At 38.1% G+C, this 18,199-nt stretch overlaps 1 protein-coding gene across 6 annotated transcripts in view; it reads right to left on the bottom strand.

Annotated features, from left to right (window-relative positions):
* The window catches only part of SULF1 (sulfatase 1), a 125,860-nt gene that overhangs the window by 22,634 nt on the left and 85,027 nt on the right, over positions 1-18,199 (bottom strand). For 5 of the 6 annotated variants that reach the window (XM_051609346.1, XM_051609340.1, XM_051609341.1 and 2 more), the window contains 5 exons: positions 12,183-12,333; positions 11,019-11,194; positions 10,339-10,467; positions 10,021-10,077; positions 8,916-9,045 (listed from right to left, as the gene is read on the bottom strand). In XM_051609346.1, the coding sequence (XP_051465306.1) occupies positions 8,916-9,045; positions 10,021-10,077; positions 10,339-10,467; positions 11,019-11,194; positions 12,183-12,333 (643 nt within the window). The remainder of the gene's footprint in view (positions 1-8,915; positions 9,046-10,020; positions 10,078-10,338; positions 10,468-11,018; positions 11,195-12,182; positions 12,334-18,199) is intronic. The other variant, XM_051609345.1, reaches the window with a different exon arrangement.

Here is an 18,199-nt window from a genome sequence, read left to right as displayed (position 1 = left end):
TTAAGTAGGATTTCAAAACAACTTGGTTTATCTGATAGACTGTGACAGCTTTGAGAGAGTTCCTGCCCCCTCATAAAGAAGGCAAATTAATTAGACAATTCATGAAAAATATCTTAAGAGTAGGTGAGCAAAGGGTTTCCAAGAAATGTAATTGCCCAATATTTGCAGCAGACACTTCAGTGTTACAAATCTTGTCAGATTTTATCACAAAGCTATGAAACCCTGAAACACATGCAATCTGAAATATAACATGGAGACAATATTTTTACAGGTGCTTTTTCATTTTGGTAATGCATGGTTGACTTGAAATATTATTGCTTGGCCTAGGGAATGTTAAGATAAGGCATGGAAAGGAAGACTTCATGAATTTATACATGTCTTCAATATCTCATTTCCCTTTTTTCCTGTTTCAAACCGTATGATCTAGATTTGAAAACAATTTAGATGAAAATACTATCGTGGGCTGTGTATGTGTGTACCATTTTCCTCTACTAGCAGTAGTCAGACGTAGGTGAGTGTCAGGGGAGCTGCTGTGATGCTACCAGTAAGGGAGCCTGGTTTAGGGCTGTGCTACCTCGATAAGAACTGAATCCTGGTATTGTTTTCTCTGTGCCATTCAAAGAGATCACGTCACATAATGCATTGAAAAGTGCCTTGTAATTAGTTAGCTACAGTAAATAGTACAGAGCAGCAGCAATTTGTTTCTGCTGAACTGGACCTGGATGCTGAGAAATCTTTACAGGCCAAGGCCGTATTCTCTTCACATTCCTTCAGAGCAGTCATGAACCCTGGTTCTGAATGAGGCTCCTAAATGCTCCTGGAAATATTAATCTCTGCTGTTGCATCTCACCAGTATTTGAACATTGCATGTGAGCATAGCTTTTTCACAGAGATACCCTGGCAGGTATTGCTGCATTTTTGTGGAACAAAAGTATCTTATTTAATTTTAGAACAGTGTTGACACTGCCCATAGGGACAGATCCCTATTTTTGTACCAGTCCCTCATAACTGGACCACCTCCTATTGAATCATGCACAGCTCCAGAGTCTACTGATGTGGATGTATTCAAAGATGTTTTTTTATATACAGCCTTACTCCCTGAGAAAATGTTCCTGAAAAATGCAATGGTCAGTAGTTCAACAGACAGGGAAGCAATTTGTCCTATTAAGAACTGGTGTAATAGAGGAGTAATGTATGACAGAAATACATTCAGTTAAATGCACAGGGTCATAACTGGAGGGGAAAAAAAGAATTAAGAAATTATTCACAGTATAGCAGACATAACTGTATGGAAATTTAAAATTTTGAGCTACTTCACAGCTTTTAAGAAGTGGAAGAAAGATAAAATAGCATAGGAAGGTTACAGATGACACAATTTCACATTCTTGATGTATAGACAATATTGATTTTAAATGTCACAGTTGTAGCAGTTGTAGTTCATAAAAAAATGCATGGACTGCATTGTCAGCTCTAGAAGTGTAGGCACTTAGTTGGACACATAAAAGATTTCACCTCCATAACATTCTTTACCAAATCTATTAGCTTGTCTGGAGTTACAACACAATATCAACAGACTGCTGCTATTATCCAATAAATGTCCACTCTCAGGTGCAAACATGTATGAGCCAATAAAAATGGTAAATGTAGCCTTTCAGTTACAAATAGCAATACCAATAATAATCAGTTACTACTGGGTCATATACATTTAATTTGAAGAGGAGTTAGTTTATGCCATGTTTCACTGGATATTTTAAAATGGAAACTTCAAAAAGAGAACCTCAAAGGAGTACTACAGAAAGTGCTAAAATTATTCTTGTATAATCTATGTTTTCTGTCCAAATATTTTTGTGTAAAATTGCTTTTTAAGTTGCCATTCTCCCAAAAAGTCTTTCTATTAGGAAACACTGATAAGATAGTGATAAAAATGCTGAACACAGTTGTGAATTGAAAGATATTAAACCAGAGAAATCAGTGATCTGCCCAGACCGGAATATCTCTGGATTTTATCCACAATATAGCTGGTACTTCAGATTAAGAATTGCTTAAATTTGAAGAATTGAAAAATCTGGAAAGAGCTGCCTCTGTTTAATAGGAAACTTAAATATTTAGGCTGAAATATGAAATATTTAGGCTGAAATATGAAATACCACATTTTGAAGGATTATTTTCAGAGATAAAAGGACTTATCTTCTTATTTGGTTTTAATTCGCAAACAGGGTGACATTTTAACAAGGGATAATATATTTTCTGGTAATTCCTATGAATTCTTGAGCAACAGTGTTGCAAGCATGTTTCTGTCAACTATGAGTGATGACTCTGCAGTGTCTAAAGAGAGCAATATCTGTAAGAGTTGCTCATTAAAGCACTGAAGTATGTACTTAGTTTTAACTACAGGACTGGTCCGAAACACCTATGCTTCTAGTTAAGCCTGTGCAAAAATGCTCTGCTGAATTATTATTAAGAAAAGGTGGTAACAGTGGACAGGTGGCAAAGAAACAGGCATTCTGGTAAAACAGGTTGATCACCTGTGCCTTTTAGCTTCTGCAGGCATCAGGAGGCCTTTTGACAACTGGGATGATCTGTGAGTGATGTTTATAAACCACATGATAATTTTAGTTGGGTTTTAGTGGGTGCCCAGAGTCTGGCTGTCAGTTGTTGTGCAGCCATCTGACACTTCTGGCCAGCTCTTACTGGCTTATGTGTTTTTATTCGTACTCTGCAGCTGGTCATAAAGCTGACCTTTACAAATGTATAGTCTGTGATATTTATTTTATGAGAACATAGATACTTGAGCCAAACCAGACTACACCTAACAAGCCCCATTCTAATTTCCTTTACAATATTATCTGTAAGCTGATTGATGGCAAGTGCTCTTTTAGCATTACAGATAGTTATGCTTTCAACTGAATGCTGATATGATAATGTGATAAATATGAACATGAACAATAAAATTAAATTCTTATGCTAGATATTTAAGTGGTAGAAAGTACGTGAGAAATAAGAGGTATGTACAGACTACACAACATGCTTGTTGGATGAGAGCCAGAAGAACCTTGCACATTTACCACAGAGCTGGTGCTTGGATTCAGTAACATGCCTCAAGTGACCACCTGTAAAGCCTTAAATCACTGTAAAATACATTGAGACTTAATCTAACTGAAATCTCACTGTACAGTCTTCAGGCATAATCTCAAAACAGAACATTATTTCTTTGGGGTGGTTTTGGGATCCACTTCCTCAGGAGGAAACATAAAATTCTGCATCTCCAAAGCTAATGAAAAAATGAGCACCAGGAAGGTTAGGGGCTATGGCATTATACCTGCCTAGCTCTATTTGAGTTCATGGGCCGGCATGTCATACAAACCTGGGCAGCACAACACATTTTTCTGTTCTGCTCACTGTCAGTGCTCATTGGAGCTGGCAGCAGGCTACAGATCTTTACAAGCTTCAGACCTTTGCTGTTCCTAAACTGGCAGGTAGTGCTGAGCAGATGGTAGAAGATGTATGCCCATAAAATAAACAGACCTGTGTCTGGGTTTGTTGCTGAGTCATCCAACCTAAGAGTTGAAATTTTAAACACAAAGCCTCACAGTCCTCGTTTTGAGAGGGTGGCTTTTTTTCCCCCCCTGTTGGGAAACCTTTAAAACTAGTTTGTGGTTTGTGTAATTTTTGTAAGAGGATAAAAATGGATGTTTGTCTCTGAATTTAGTACTGATTATAAGTAATGGATTGAATAGTGCACTGGAGACACCCAGGCTATCAGTCACAAGGCCTCAAAAGGTAACTGCTCTCTGGGAAACAGTGTTAAGTCCCAGAAATCAAAATTACGCCTCAGGAAGTTCCTATGAGGCAGACTGGTGGAGAGAAAAAGAATAAATACTCATGAATTAGCTCAACTAATTAATTGCATATTTAGGTAAGGGAAGAGAGAAAGAAAAAATATAAATGAAAACACAGCTAACATGCTTTTATTTGATATTTGATAACTATCCAGAATTTCAGGGGTGAGAAGATGGAGTGAGTTCAACAAAAATAACCTGCCAAAGGATTTAAGAGCAGCTTGCCTCTAAACCTCCTCAACTAACATATATTTTGATCTCAGGTTATTTCAGAGGAAATCTGAGAGGAGATTTGTGTCTTGATACGGTTGTATTAGTCCAGAGAAATATTTATTCATATGCTATTATTTCTGCTCTATTGGAAAATTAACAAAGTCTTAATTAAAGTTTCTCAATGATTGCTTTAAACAACAGCAAGGATAGCAATGCAGCAGATGGATAGATATTTCTGTACCTTGTACCTTTGTTACAGTAAAGCTGAGAGGACGAATATGTATCAACGAAATATAAAACCCCCTGCAAATTATTTAAGTGCTAAACCCCATCAGTCATCACTGCTAAGCCAACTGGGCTCAATCAGGTGACCTCACTAAGTTACATCACATACACTGGTGACAATTTTGGCATATAAACTACAAAAGAAACCTCTAGTTCCCATCACAATTTCTTACAGCACTCTGAATGTGAAAGAGGGACTGCAAAAGAAGCCTCTGCCTCTCTCAAACCCCAAAGCTGAGTAGAAAGTCCACCCCACTGCTGCTTTGCAGAGGACACTGAATCTGGCCTGGATGTGGTGGGACCGGCTGTGCTGTGGGCGACTGCAGGGCAAGAGCTGGGTCAGGGTGGGAGCCCAAATCTAGTTTGTATCCAAATATGAGATGGGCAGGTGATCCATAACTCGCTTACAAGATGGACAAAATTAGCAGCACTTTCCAAGTTATGAAGCTGAGGAGAGGAAGGAAACAAGAAATCCTTGAGTCCACGTATAAAGCAAGCAAAAAAATTAAGAGCATGTGCAACTGCTGGAAGGAACATCTGGAGGTCATTTAGTCCAACCTCCTCCTCAAAGCAGGAACAACATTATTAGGTTTTGAAAGCATCCCTGGATGGACCTTCACAACTTCTTTTGGCTCCAGTGCTTTATCACTCTAACAGCAACATTTTTTTCTACACACTTGTCAGACTGTCCCTTGCTGCCACTTGTCTGTTGCTGATAGGCCTTCTTCTGTGCACCTCCAAGAAGTGCCTGGGTCTGTCTTCTCTTCAATTATGCATTAGGTAGTTGAAGGAAGCAATTAGATTCTCCCTTTGCCTTCTGTTCCCCTGGATAAACAAACCTCTGCTCTTCCTAAATAGTTCCTGACCACCTCTGAGGTCCTCCGCTGGACTTGCTCCAGCTTGCCAAAGCTCCTCAGCTAATGGTGGTTCCAACCCAAATGCAGCTCTCCAGCTGCAGTCCACAAGCACCGGGGAGAAGCTTTCCATGACCTGTTAGCTGTGCTCTCACTCATGCAGCTCAACTGGCACATTCCTCTCCACCACAAGGGCTCACTGCTGACCTGTGTTAATCACTGGCTGCACATAACTAATTCCAAAGCTCACATATCCATGCAGTTGTGCACATCTAATTTCTGAAACTTTCTCAAGGAGATGCATGAACTTTTGGAAACTATCCTCACATCAAGAGGATTGTGAGGAAATAGCAAGGCGAGTGCTCTGCAATGAAAGGGATGCAGCCTGTCAATAGTGCTAAAAAAAAAAAATAATTAAAAAGAATGATGAAAATAGTTTGACTTAATTTTGCATACTCATTTTATAACTGTTTTTTTGTATGGAAACAAAAGGGGTTTTTTGGTAACCAGTAAGGCCTACTGATTTGCAGCTAAATGTACTCTATAATCTAAAGTTCTTATCTCTATTTTGGCAGTCATTTAGAAACTAAAAAAAATATTGAATAATTATAGTAATTTATAGATGTTTAATTTTTTTTCCTGTGTATTTTTTTTTTTTTTGGTGTTTACCTACTTTTGGATGGACATTGGGCATAAAAAATGGTGATGAAATTTTTAATTAATAAAAGTCATTACTATGCCAGGTTATTTTTTATTTATTTATGTACTTATGTCTTTATTTATTTATTTATTTTTAAATGTAGGCATTGCTTATTAAGTACAAAAACAAGCTGAAGCAATTACTTTCCTGAGTACCATATCCTTGGAGATCTTGGAACAAGTGGGTCTCAGGATCACACCTCATTTTAATACAGGAAAACCAACTTTCCTTCTTTTTCAACTTCCGAATTTGTTCTTCATTTCAAACAAAATGGATATTAACTGAAGTAAATTAAAATGAAGAACAAGCTCTAACTATACTAGGTAGTACACTGGTATATTAATGCACCAAATGCTTGTTCTTAGTTCCAGACATTTAGCAGCAACTTCCTATAGACCAATAATTTATTTAAAAATGAGTCATCAATTGTTCATTCTGTGAAGGTTATTTTAATGTAAGTGATGTTAACTGCAACTGACTAAAGTAAATGTAGGAAGCATTATAAACCACCAAAATGAAAATGAGGATTCTTTCTGTATTTGCACCCATGTAATTTAAATTAAAGGTACTAATCTCAAAAGATAAAACAAACTTAAAAGATAAAAAAACCTTAAAAACCACATAACAATATTTCCTCTTTCTCTTTTCCAGAAGATGCACAATGACTATGGGAAATCTGCTGAGGAACTTCATATTAAACTATGATGCCTCATATTGCACATGAGCAGCCATTTGGGCTAAAGTAAAATTATTTGGCTTATTAACTTTCAATTTTCTATAATATCTTTTCTACACTGAAAAACCCCACAGACACTTCACACTGCAATGTCTTGCTGATGTTCATGTTATTTCCAATGCTGGTCTTTAAATTCACACCTTTCCTATTGTATGTTGACTTCCCTTGTAAGCATATATTGCCCATCCCCAAGAGGGTAACAGCCCTTTCTCTGTCTGACAGGAGGTTTCTGTTGGCACATTTAACTTCAGCATCCCTGCAAGAAGCCCCCAGGATGCTAGAAGTGACAGGGGCAACTTTGGTCTCTTTGTTTAAGAAAATAATTTAAATACACTGATGGCTAGTTTTGAAAATTGCTATTGAAATGTCAGTTTAGCCCTGTCTTTCATCCAGCTGTGAAGGATGGCTGCTGGACTCTGTTGGGCTGATGTATATTTGGCATTTAAAGGATGTCAATGGGAGTTCATAGGTGGGAGAGACACTATTGAAGCCAGCTCCTTGCTGGCTCGAGGTCTTCTCCCTCTGATCAAACCGTTTGATCAAACAGGACTGACTGATATGGGATGGAAAGACGAGTATATGGCAGTGGACTTGCGAATAGGTCTGGGAACAATGCTTCCTACTGCTCCAGGTGTGATACCTAGTCAGGACACTTAACCTTTTCTATTTACATGTGGAAAAGTAACATTATTCCAAACCTAAATTTTGGCATAAGAGCTAAGAAGTATAAGAAATAATTGCAAATAAAACATTTTGGTATTTTAAAACTAAACATTTTAGCGTCTAACAGTCTAAATGACTCAACAGATCTCCTTTAGTTTTTATAAAAATGTTCAGCTTTTCAAATTTAATCTCTGTTTACAATGGCAGTGTTTGAACTCCTGAAAACTTTGCCCTTGGGTGAGACTGTGATATTGTGTATATCCCTTCAAAAGTGGCCACGTTTAAGGAGCATGTGTGAGGTGAGAGCTGTGGCAGAGGACCTGACCGAGGATGTGCCAGCCAAAACATATTCCAATCCGATCTGGGATTAACCAAGATTTACTGTAACACTGCTCTAATGAATGAGAAGAGAAAAGGTAGGGAGGGAGAACTTCCCCGAGTGAGCCCTCTCTTCCCAGCACCCTCCATTTTGCAGCTTTACCTGCCCTGGGCGAAGCACCCTGGGTGGCTGCAGATGGAAGAACACAGTGAGGCTTTATGCTCCTGTTCCAAACAGCTTTCCCATATTTCGGCACCAGGCCTACAGCTGACTGCAGCAGTCTGAGCAAACATCTAAGGGAAAGGCACAAGCGCCTGCCTGGGAGAAATCGCCTCACACTCCTCTGGGGAGGTGTGTGGGGATGGGGATGGAGGAGGAGTATGGCAGGGAGGGTGTGAGACACTGCCTGGCGCCCCCAGCATGTGCCTGGCTGGAGGTGGTGTCAGTAGGAGGGCATACAGATCCCTTCCACATCTCCCCAGTAAATTCATCTTCATATGTACTGTAGATAAACCAATAATTCAGAATGGGTTGAAGAGAATTTAGGGTCAGATTAACTGTTTCTTAATTTGGGTGCCTCCCGGTGTACACACTACAGAGTTGTAGGTGTAAGCGTACTAGTCAGGGGTGCAGTAACTTCTGGTTTTGTGAACATCCAGTTAGACCTTTGTATCAGTCAGGTATTGTACTGCAATTATTAAAGCTATGGGAAAACCAAGTATAAGTTCAAGAACAACTTTGGATATGGCTATCAGTGTCTGATTCCTTACAGTGACCTTAATCAACGAGTGTTTCTTAGCAGGTAACCCTTCTATTGAAGTTGTTCCAATAAATAACAAAGCATGATGATTACCAAATGTATCATCCAGTTGCTCATTCCAGCATATAAAATAATATGTAACCAGAGGACAAACCAATTTGCTTCAGTAATTCTGAATTAGCCCTATGAGTACAAGCTTTCACTGATCAAAAAGGCTGTCTCCCTTATTCATAATTACTGCTGAATTATCTTGCATATTTAGTCATACACTGAACCAAAGAAAAAGTGGTCATATTATATTTGAGCATGGGATTTTTACCATAAACCCTGTACTGAGAAAGCAAACTAAGGACTAGCCCTCCAGCACCTTAAATTGAACCATTGCTTAGGGTAATTTGTGCCTGATTTTCTTTGTCATTAAGAGATTCAGAACAATGTACTTTTAGCTGTCTTCCAAATGCCATATTCTTCAAATTCTTTTGACCCATAGTGAAAAACAGGTATTTCCTTGTGATGCATGGAAGACCGCAGTTGTTGGTGGCTTACCTGTCCTGGTTGCTCACAGGCTGTCTGGTATCTTGCTTGTTGGCATAACTCTTTCACTCTCTCATATTTTGGTAGTTGATTGGACTGCTGAGTGTTTGTGTTGGGTTCCTCCTTCTTGCGTAGAAATTTACTTTAAGAAAAATAAAGTTGAATAGCAAAACTAGTTGAAGATTTAATGTCTTCTTAGGGAAAAAATCCCCACACTTTTGTTACAGACCTTCAGTGTAGGTCACACAGTAAATAAAAATAATAATAATAAAAAAAAGACTCAGGTGATTTGCTGGAAATTACCCAAACAGAAATAAGAGCAGCTGAAATATGTCTATCTGACACAGTTCAGCACCATTCTCACATAAATGTGTATTCTTTCACAAAACAAAACACACTGAAGCAGTACTTGCCTGGCTGAAAAGCCCAGCTGAACAGACTAAAGGGCTTCAGTACTCATTCAGCACTAGCTTGTTTGTATGTTCTATATTACAATGTGTCTGATATGCCCTGTTTTGTACTAAATGACACAAGATTTCCATAATCTGTAAAGCCACTAAGTGCTACAAGGACCTTCCTGTAAATTTTTTATGAGAGAAAATTTTCACAGCAGTAATTGGTAAGGCAAGAGGGTGTAAAGAGGTTGCAGTGAAAGGAGGAGCAGTTATAGTCTTAAATCTCATTTACATATTATTTTTTTTTTAGCTAGAAGAAAGATGAAGAATGCTTCCAACATATGCTGGAAAAAAACACAATAACAAACAGTTGATAGGTGGATTCTGTGCAGCTGGATTTTAAACAGAGATTTGGAAAGAAAATGAGTCAGAAGATGACATAAGTGGTCACAAGTACAATGTTAGAAAAAGAAGAAATACAGGCTAGGAGTCTCCAGAAAAGTGTGCCTTCACATTTCTTGAGAGGTAGGGGTCTGGGAGAACTGCAGCTTGGACAGCCAGTGGTAGGAAACCAGGAAACGAGTCAGGCCTGTAAGTTTGCTTGCAAAATTTACTACTTCAGTGACCATTAAAACGAAGAGGAGGGCGCAGAAAGAAAAACATGTACAAGAGTGTTCCCAGAAGGCAGGGTCTCCCAAAACTCTCTCACCCCTAATAATTACCCTCTTTCCACCAGAAACGTGTCACGCCAAATTTTAGTCTTCTTGTTTGTTCGAAACCTGAGAACAAAATAATAATGTTTACTGCTGGCACCTATATATAGCACTGCTAGTGTTAACAATTTATTTTTAAAAAAACACCTCTCCACTTATATATACCTGCGTTTTTATAGATGCGCTACTTAAGAGACTCTTCAAGTGTGAAAGCTGTGGTTGTTGGCATGACACAGCTCATTTTCACAGAATCTTTTTCCACTCAGTTGTTGATTTACTTATGTGTTTGCTTCTGAACTGGCTAAAAAGAAATAAGCTGGGACCCACCTGTTGCCTGGTCTCTCCAAGTCCAGAAGCTTTAGGACAGATTTGCCATCCATATCTGGAGGTGTGTCAAGTCCTGCTATATCCAGAATTGTTGGAGCAAGATCAATATTGAGAACTATCTGAGGCACTCTGCAATTCAACAGAAAAGGTCATAGCTGTCATCTGTTCAATACGTGAGTTTTCACATTTTCTTGGAAATAGAATGGTAATTAATGTTTATCAGGGCTTTGAAGATGTAAAGCTCTACAGAAGTGCTAAGTTTAGAAAATCTCCCTTGAAGGCTACAATTCTAAGGATGACAGGCCAGTACTGTAGACTGTCATCACGAAGAAAAAGCGAAGCACAATAAAACAAGGAGGTGCAGTAGCCAATATTCTTATCTCATTGACAATGAGGGTATTTCACCATCCACTCTGCTAAACCAGAAGCACAGATGATTGCCTACTTTTAAAAAACCAAACTCAAAGCCTAACCCTACAGGACTACACATTATATGACTTTCTCATCTGCATTATAACTCATTAATAATACAAAATGAAGACATGCCTCTTTATGAGGCTCATTCCCTATGATAATAGGACATCTTTTATGAAATGGAACTAGTCAGAGTGATAATTACATGCTCTTAGAAACATTTTACTTAGGTTCAACAGCTGTGCTTGATATGTAAGAGAACGTACACTGATCCCGGCTCTACACTTGGACCACGAATAAAGAAAGGAACTCGAATATCAAAGTCATATGGCATTGACTTCCCCTTGACCAGTCCGAACTGCCCGATATGGTAACCATGGTCAGCAGTGTAAATAATGTAGGTGTTCTCCAGTTCACCCATCTCCGTAAGCATTTGGTATAACTGCAATACAGCATCAGAAAAACTCTGAATTAAATGTAGCAAAACATGTTTTGTGCATAATCATGCATAATTATCATTTTACTCCCTTAGACACACAGAAGCAAACATGACATGATCAAGTTGTTAAAACAGACATTCTGGGGACAGACATTTTCACATCTCATCTTTTCTGTGCTGTTTAAAAATTCAGCTTACAACTTCAATTTCCTATTTGACAGAGGGAAAAACTATGTCCATAAAATTAAAATAACAAAATATGTTAATACTAATATAGTGCATTAATATGTCCAAGAGTCATTGTATACTCAGACACAGCTTGGGAAAAAAGTCTGCTACAGCTTTAGGGCACACAGTACTCAGATTTGATTTACTGTGTTAGTCTACAACTTTCTCATTCCTTACAGTTGTGGGCTTGGGAAAAGGCTGTAAATTTTTATTAAAGTTTGAAGAAATCTCTCTGGGGGAAGATCTTTGGTCATGGTGCTTGATTCTTTAACAAAAAGTCATGCAGAGTACACCTAATAGTTCATGTATCACATTACCTATAATAAGCTGTACACTGCATGGCCTAACTTCTACAAACACCAGCAGACTGACACCTGAGTTGCTGTGATTTCCAGTTCCCAGATTTCAGCTGAAGGATGAACTGTGGAGTGTGTGAAATGACTAGAAGTTGTCATGTGTGAACTCTGTCTACCCATGTGTTCATGCAAGTGATGTATCTCAGTTAATACCAGGCTCTCTATCAGTCCAGTGACTTTTCGCTTTTAAATAAATCATCATTTTATTCACCCAGCAATTGAAAGAAGAGCTTGGCACTGTGTTGCAAAGAAAATAAATGGAATTCACTTCTACTGAGGAGATGTGAAGTGATTATTTGTAGCCCAAGGGCTTTCCCCAGGCTATGGCTGATGAAGGTAAAGAAACAATTGGTTTAATTTTGCAATTGAATAATAAGATTTTATTCACAGTAGTTTCCTGAACTCACTCTTTCCATGGAGTCGTCAACTGACATCAAGGTCTGAAGTCTTTTGCGCTGCAGGACGTTTGTAAACTCCATGTGGATAGGCAGCATGGGCCCCGTGTACTGCATGATCCAGTGTTTATCCATGTTTGGTGCATAGTTATAGCTGGGAGTTCTGGGAGGAAAAGAAAGGGTCTGAAAAGTGCAGCATCACAGGCATCAGGGAAAGGTGGGAACTCCTCTAACACAGGAATAGCCAACAAACAATAGAACCAAACATTCCATGTAGTAGCTGGTATTCCTAATGCAAAATATCACAGATATCCTTTCTGTTTTCCAAGCTTCATTGCTTCATACATTACTTCCTCAACATTTTTAAACCACATGTTTTCTGATCTAGACCACTACCAGATAATATTTGGCATACTACAAAACATATTTCTCAAAATAACCTGTATTAATTAAAAATGCTCATCTGAATAGGGCATTCTATAAAGATAAATAGAAAAATGAAGAAAATCAGAGATCAAAGATGACAACTTCCCCTTAATGTTAATGTAAATTTCCCTGATGTTACCAATAGGGAAATTACCTTTTATTAGCACAAGTTCAACGAAACTCACAAGAAAACTATTTTCCTGTGGGATAAAGAAATTTAGTACTTGGTACTAAGATAAGAACAGTAACACCAGTGTTACCAGTCTTCAATATACCCCAAAGAGCAAAAGCACTGACTTTGTTTCCCCTTCCCATCACCAAAGGTACATGCAGGACCCTGAGTACAACTCCCTGGGGCTGCCTGGGAACAAGGTCAGCACTGATACAGATCCCTGCTGTGGTCTTGAAGGAGAAAGCAGAGAAAGGACTGCATGGTTGACTCCAGACCCATGTTCAGACTCCATCACTTGCCCTTGGCCCTCATCTGAGCTATGTCCCAGTGACATCCATTGACGTGGTAGATGTACAAAGTCTGCAAATAACATTTATTTATGCACTGAATACTGCTGAGGTGGTATTTTTTTGTGTGTGAATACAAAGCAGAGTGCATTACCAGCACAAGAACTATGACAATATTGAACTAATACTGCTATTCATACTAGTATTAAGATGAACTAGTATTAAGACAGAGGTCCTACTGAAGCAAATAATGGTGCTTTAGGACTTCATGCAAACATCAAAGGAAAAATTTAAGAGAGCTGTTCTATCCATAGACAGTGATTTTTTGAAGGATATCATGTAAGAAACAAGAATACTGTCACAAGTATATCACCTCTGAAGAAAAGATACTGCATAAAATACGCCAGGTAAATTTGCTGTAGGATATGCACAGTACAAAAGTTTTCCATTCAATCCTCTTTTTATACCCAGCATACATGATAACTAAAAGGTGAAGACAAATTATACAAAACCCATGCCCCATAATGGTTTGTCCTATGTATGATCACGTTCCTTCTCTAACGCTTGCAGAATCCAGGCTTTAAGGATCTAGGCTTTGCTGTCTTTGTGAAGTTCTCTGGGTTTTATTTTTTCCCCTTTTTTAATACACTGCAGTACAGGATACATATATTGCAGCATTACCTTTGAAAAATAAATAGAAAAGGGGAAAACACTGTTCTGTCATTAGATTAATTTAATTTCCATGGTTCTCTTTTCAGTATTTAACAAAACCACAATTCAGCATTAATTTACTGTTTAATTACTGATAATTTAAACGTGTGCATTACTAAAATGTAAGCTTTCCCCACAGAAACATTTTTGTGTATTTGTCCTTTCATAAAAGGTAGCACTGAACAATATCAGGACATTGTCACTGATAAAGTCACACTTCGACCACTCCTCCATTTAGCTTTTGTTGTTTTGACTCTGTTGGATGTGATCACAGGATGGTGGAAGTAGCTGATTTTACTGTATCAGTTATAGTACGTATAATCTGTAACTATATATTCAGAGGATAGAAATAGGCTGCATGGACAATGTAATAAATTGATAGTCAGTTGCAGTAAATTATTGGAGCCCACATTTTAATTGGGGACTATTTTTTAGAATTTAGGCAGGATTTGAGAAGTATGTTTGTCTCTAGTACATACAGCTAGTTCTGACTAACCTGCTTAACCGTTAGCATCAAGGGAAAGAAATAAGTGGGGCAATGATATCACAGGATTTGCAAACATCTCCATATTTCCTTCCTAAGAAATATGGAAAGGTTTGCAAAGACAAACATAAGGTAAAAATCCTTTTCTGCTGAACATTTTTATATTTAAAGTTAGAAAGTCAAAATTTTGACATTTCCCATGGTAGAAATCTGACTTTCTTTTAAAAGAAACTTTTATACTACCACAAAATTAAAGAAACTATACCCAGAAGTGCAGTCCTGCAGGTTGTTGGCTAACCAGCAGCCCTGGCAGATGGACTGATGGAGCCCTCGACCTTGAAGAAGCAAGTCTTAGGAGCATTGGTCACCTATCGGGTATTAGGCACATTGACAGATAAGAAGGATGCTGCCAGTGCAAACTTTCCCATTTCTTTGGAAGTTTGTCAAATGAGATGCTTTCCCATGAAAGAGCTCAGTTTTGACAAATCAGCACTTTCCAGCAAAGCCCTGCTTTTTTTCAGCAGACTCCTGAGTGCCCCCGCCACGGAGAGATGAGGTGACTGTGAGCGGTGCTCAGCCGGCCACGCCGTGACAGCCTGCTGCTGTGCCAGGAAGGAGAGCCAGCTGCTGAAGCAGCCTCAGGACTCACATTCCCAGGCCATTGTCAGAAGCCTCCTCCACATAATGGATAGTCTTCAAAAGCAGCACTCAAGGGTTTAGCAGGGTGGTTAAAACCTTTCACAGACACTTTCCAAATGCACGTTGAATTTTCTGGGTGAGAAATGCAGTAGGTTGAGAGTGAGCAGAATTTTCCTCCCAGACAATTTAAGGAACAGACATTCTGTGAAGTACCCAAGGCTAGTGACTGATGGAGAAATGTGAAATTGGGGTCCCAAGGGTAGGGGAAAGAGTACTAGGGAAGAGACAGAAAGGAAGTAAAAAACCCGTTTGTCTGTGTTCCCTGCATACCCCTCCCGTGTCGTGGAGAAATCCACCAGAACAGCACTTTTTGTAAGACACAAGACCTGACACTGTCGTCAGATCTCTCTACCTTTTTTGGGGGGTAAAAAAATCCCCAAACAAATGCAACAGAGGTGAATTCTGGGGAGAATATTGTTAGTTTCTAAAAACCTTTCCGAATTTCTTCATCCCTGTCAGTGATAACTGTTTATCACAACTTTTTTTCCTTGAAGCTGTAGGAGATATCAACTAAATGTTCAGCTGTTATAAGCCCTTGAAAATCATCATGGCACAGTCTGTCACTGTTTCTATTCTTCCACTTTTGGGAACAGCTTTGGCCTGTATTGACATGTTCTGCTGTAAAGTAACACCAACATCTACATTTCCTCGATATCTCTTAGCACTGGGAACACAAGGTTGAAGATGTATATCACATCTTCTGTTGCCTCTTCTCTATCATGGAGGCTATCCTGTCTTGAGCACATTTGTTGATCCATGATCAGCAAGCAGTGCCATCTACCCCATAATTTTCAGGTTGTCCATGGATCACCTGCCAATCAGTCTTTGCTGGGCTACCCCCAAACAGCTCAGGTGCTGCCCCAGAGTGCAGTAAGGAGCAGTTTCTGATTTCAAGGTCATTCTTGTTAGTTCATCAGCAAATGGTAAAGCGCTTAAGCTTATGAGTGTGTGCCCAGAGAATTACTGAGAGTTCATTTTACATGTTACAAGAATAGATAAAATGAAAGAGTGTTCCCCTTCATGTAGGTAAGTTCTAAACTGACCAACACCATACTACATGAATATTAAATCTGTAGATTTAATATTATTAAATCTGTAGAGAGAGCATACGATTACTCTAATAAAATGGTATCGTATTTTTCATTCTTGTGAGCTATGCTAGCTTGGGCAAATCTGGATCACTCAGTTGCTCACTTGCATTTATCCAACACATATTATGCAGAACTTACTAAACAGTGACTTCTTGGCACTACGTGACAGGTCTGTTCTGGCACTGGACAGGACACAGGTTTATAAAATTTCAAATTGATACCTGTAGTTTAAGTAACAGAAATTCCCAGATACTTAACAATAACACTGCTGAACACAGTCAGGCACTTTCCCATAAACGCGTTCCCAGAATGAGAAAGATAATTCACTCTGAGATTTTTGTTCTCATTCACCTATGTGAATAATTTTACAGACAAATCATCCTATTTTATGTGCACATTTTAAAAAAATAAAAGAAAAAAAAAGGGAAAAGGTAAATCAGTATTCATCTTCTCTAGCTTTAGACTGCAGTCTCCTCAGGGAAGGAATGACTTGTGGTTTGGGTTCTGCTAGCATTTAATATCTCTGCTTCAATGTGCATTGTTTGGTTCCTGCTACATCATGGAAATTGCATTCACTCTCTGTTTACCACCTGTTAAACTGCAGCAGGAGAGCACAGAGTGGTGATAAGTGTTCTGTAGATTATGGAAGGAGTAAACATCTATAAGCACTAGTGCAGTTTTCTCTTTAAAGAAAGGTTCACTGTGAAATCCATCGCTTAACTGTAGGCATTGGTTCAAAAAGATATTTAAAGTTATGTTAAGAGGAAAGGAATTATATCAGTATTCAGCTTTGCGGCCTGAATCCGAAAGTCCTCAGTAACCTTCAGTTACATCAACAATTAGCATTGCATATCACACGTTTTAATTACTCATACTGATAACATACTTACTATATTTGAGTATTTAAATTTCAGTTTCAAAATAGAGAATGCATCTTATTTGGCTTTTAAAGTACCAGGGTAACTTTAAGTTGGACAAGAAGGAAAAAAACCCAGCAATCCAGAAGAATGGGTGCTTGAGCACTATTGAAATGAGGTCCTCAAATAGTAAATAATTCAGAAATAAATTACACTATCTTCTACTAGCAACTGAACTACTTTTTGTGTCTTATTCAAAGAAATGGGTGGGATAAAGCCCTTCTGCAAGTTGTTACTGTAAAACTTAACTTTACAGGTTAAGAAAAGAATGGGAGATTCAGCTTGGCTAATGCTGTTTACACAGTTGTGGTATCTGTGTGGAAAAAGAAATAGAGCAGAGCACATCATGTTTTAAGAGCTCTCAGAATTCAGTGCATTGACATTTGTTTTCAAAACATTTGATCTAAATATATACATTTATGTTTCAGATGGGTTAACCTAGAAAGAAACAATCACGTTTACAAACATTTGTTCAATTGATCGTACTAAATATCTGCATTTGCTGCTATTTACAGTCTTCTAATTCCCTCCGGTTTTTATCCAACAAAGAAAAATTATGTTCAAAAAAATACCACTGAAAAATATTAGTTGTGAACAATCCCATGGAGTTCTCAGAGGTTTTTATCCCAGAAGTGTTTGGTTAATCTTCTGTTTGGATTGGGACTTCTCCAGTTAGTGAAAATAATACAGTACTTATATACTCCAGGAACATTTTCATTTGAAAAAATTGAAGGTCAACAACATTTTAAAACAATACCTATGGCAAAACTAATTGTGAAAACTGAATAGTTTCTGTACAAAATTAACACTTATATTATTCTTTGAAATATGATTAGCAAACATTGGATAAGTGATCATGTTTCTTTAGAAAAAAATGTAAATAAATAAAGGAAGCTAATCTTTTGTTTCCAGGGAAACAGACTTCCAGGTTTAGACATTGTTCTTGGAAAGCAGGAAGCCTAGGTTCTGGACAAGATTAAAAGTTAAAAAAACAAGACGAGTGGCATGGTCAGTTATATATACATGAGGTAAGAAAGTTTCCCTCCTGAAGTGTAACCCAACAGCTTTATTTCAGAATAAAGAAGAAAAAAAGTTGTTACCTGTTAAAAATAACATCTTTTTATTTTAGTAAAAAATGTTTGTTGCTGCTGCAGAACTTAATTGTGTAACTAGAATCTTACATTATTTCTATATCACACTATTTCTTCTAGTCCTTCTTAAAGTCACACTCGTGTGTGTGAT

Source organism: Apus apus, chromosome 2, assembly GCF_020740795.1.
Source record: "Apus apus isolate bApuApu2 chromosome 2, bApuApu2.pri.cur, whole genome shotgun sequence".
Lineage (NCBI taxonomy): Eukaryota > Metazoa > Chordata > Aves > Apodiformes > Apodidae > Apus > Apus apus.
The sequence above is the reverse complement of the archived record's forward strand: the minus strand, read 5'-3'. Positions and strand labels throughout refer to the sequence as shown.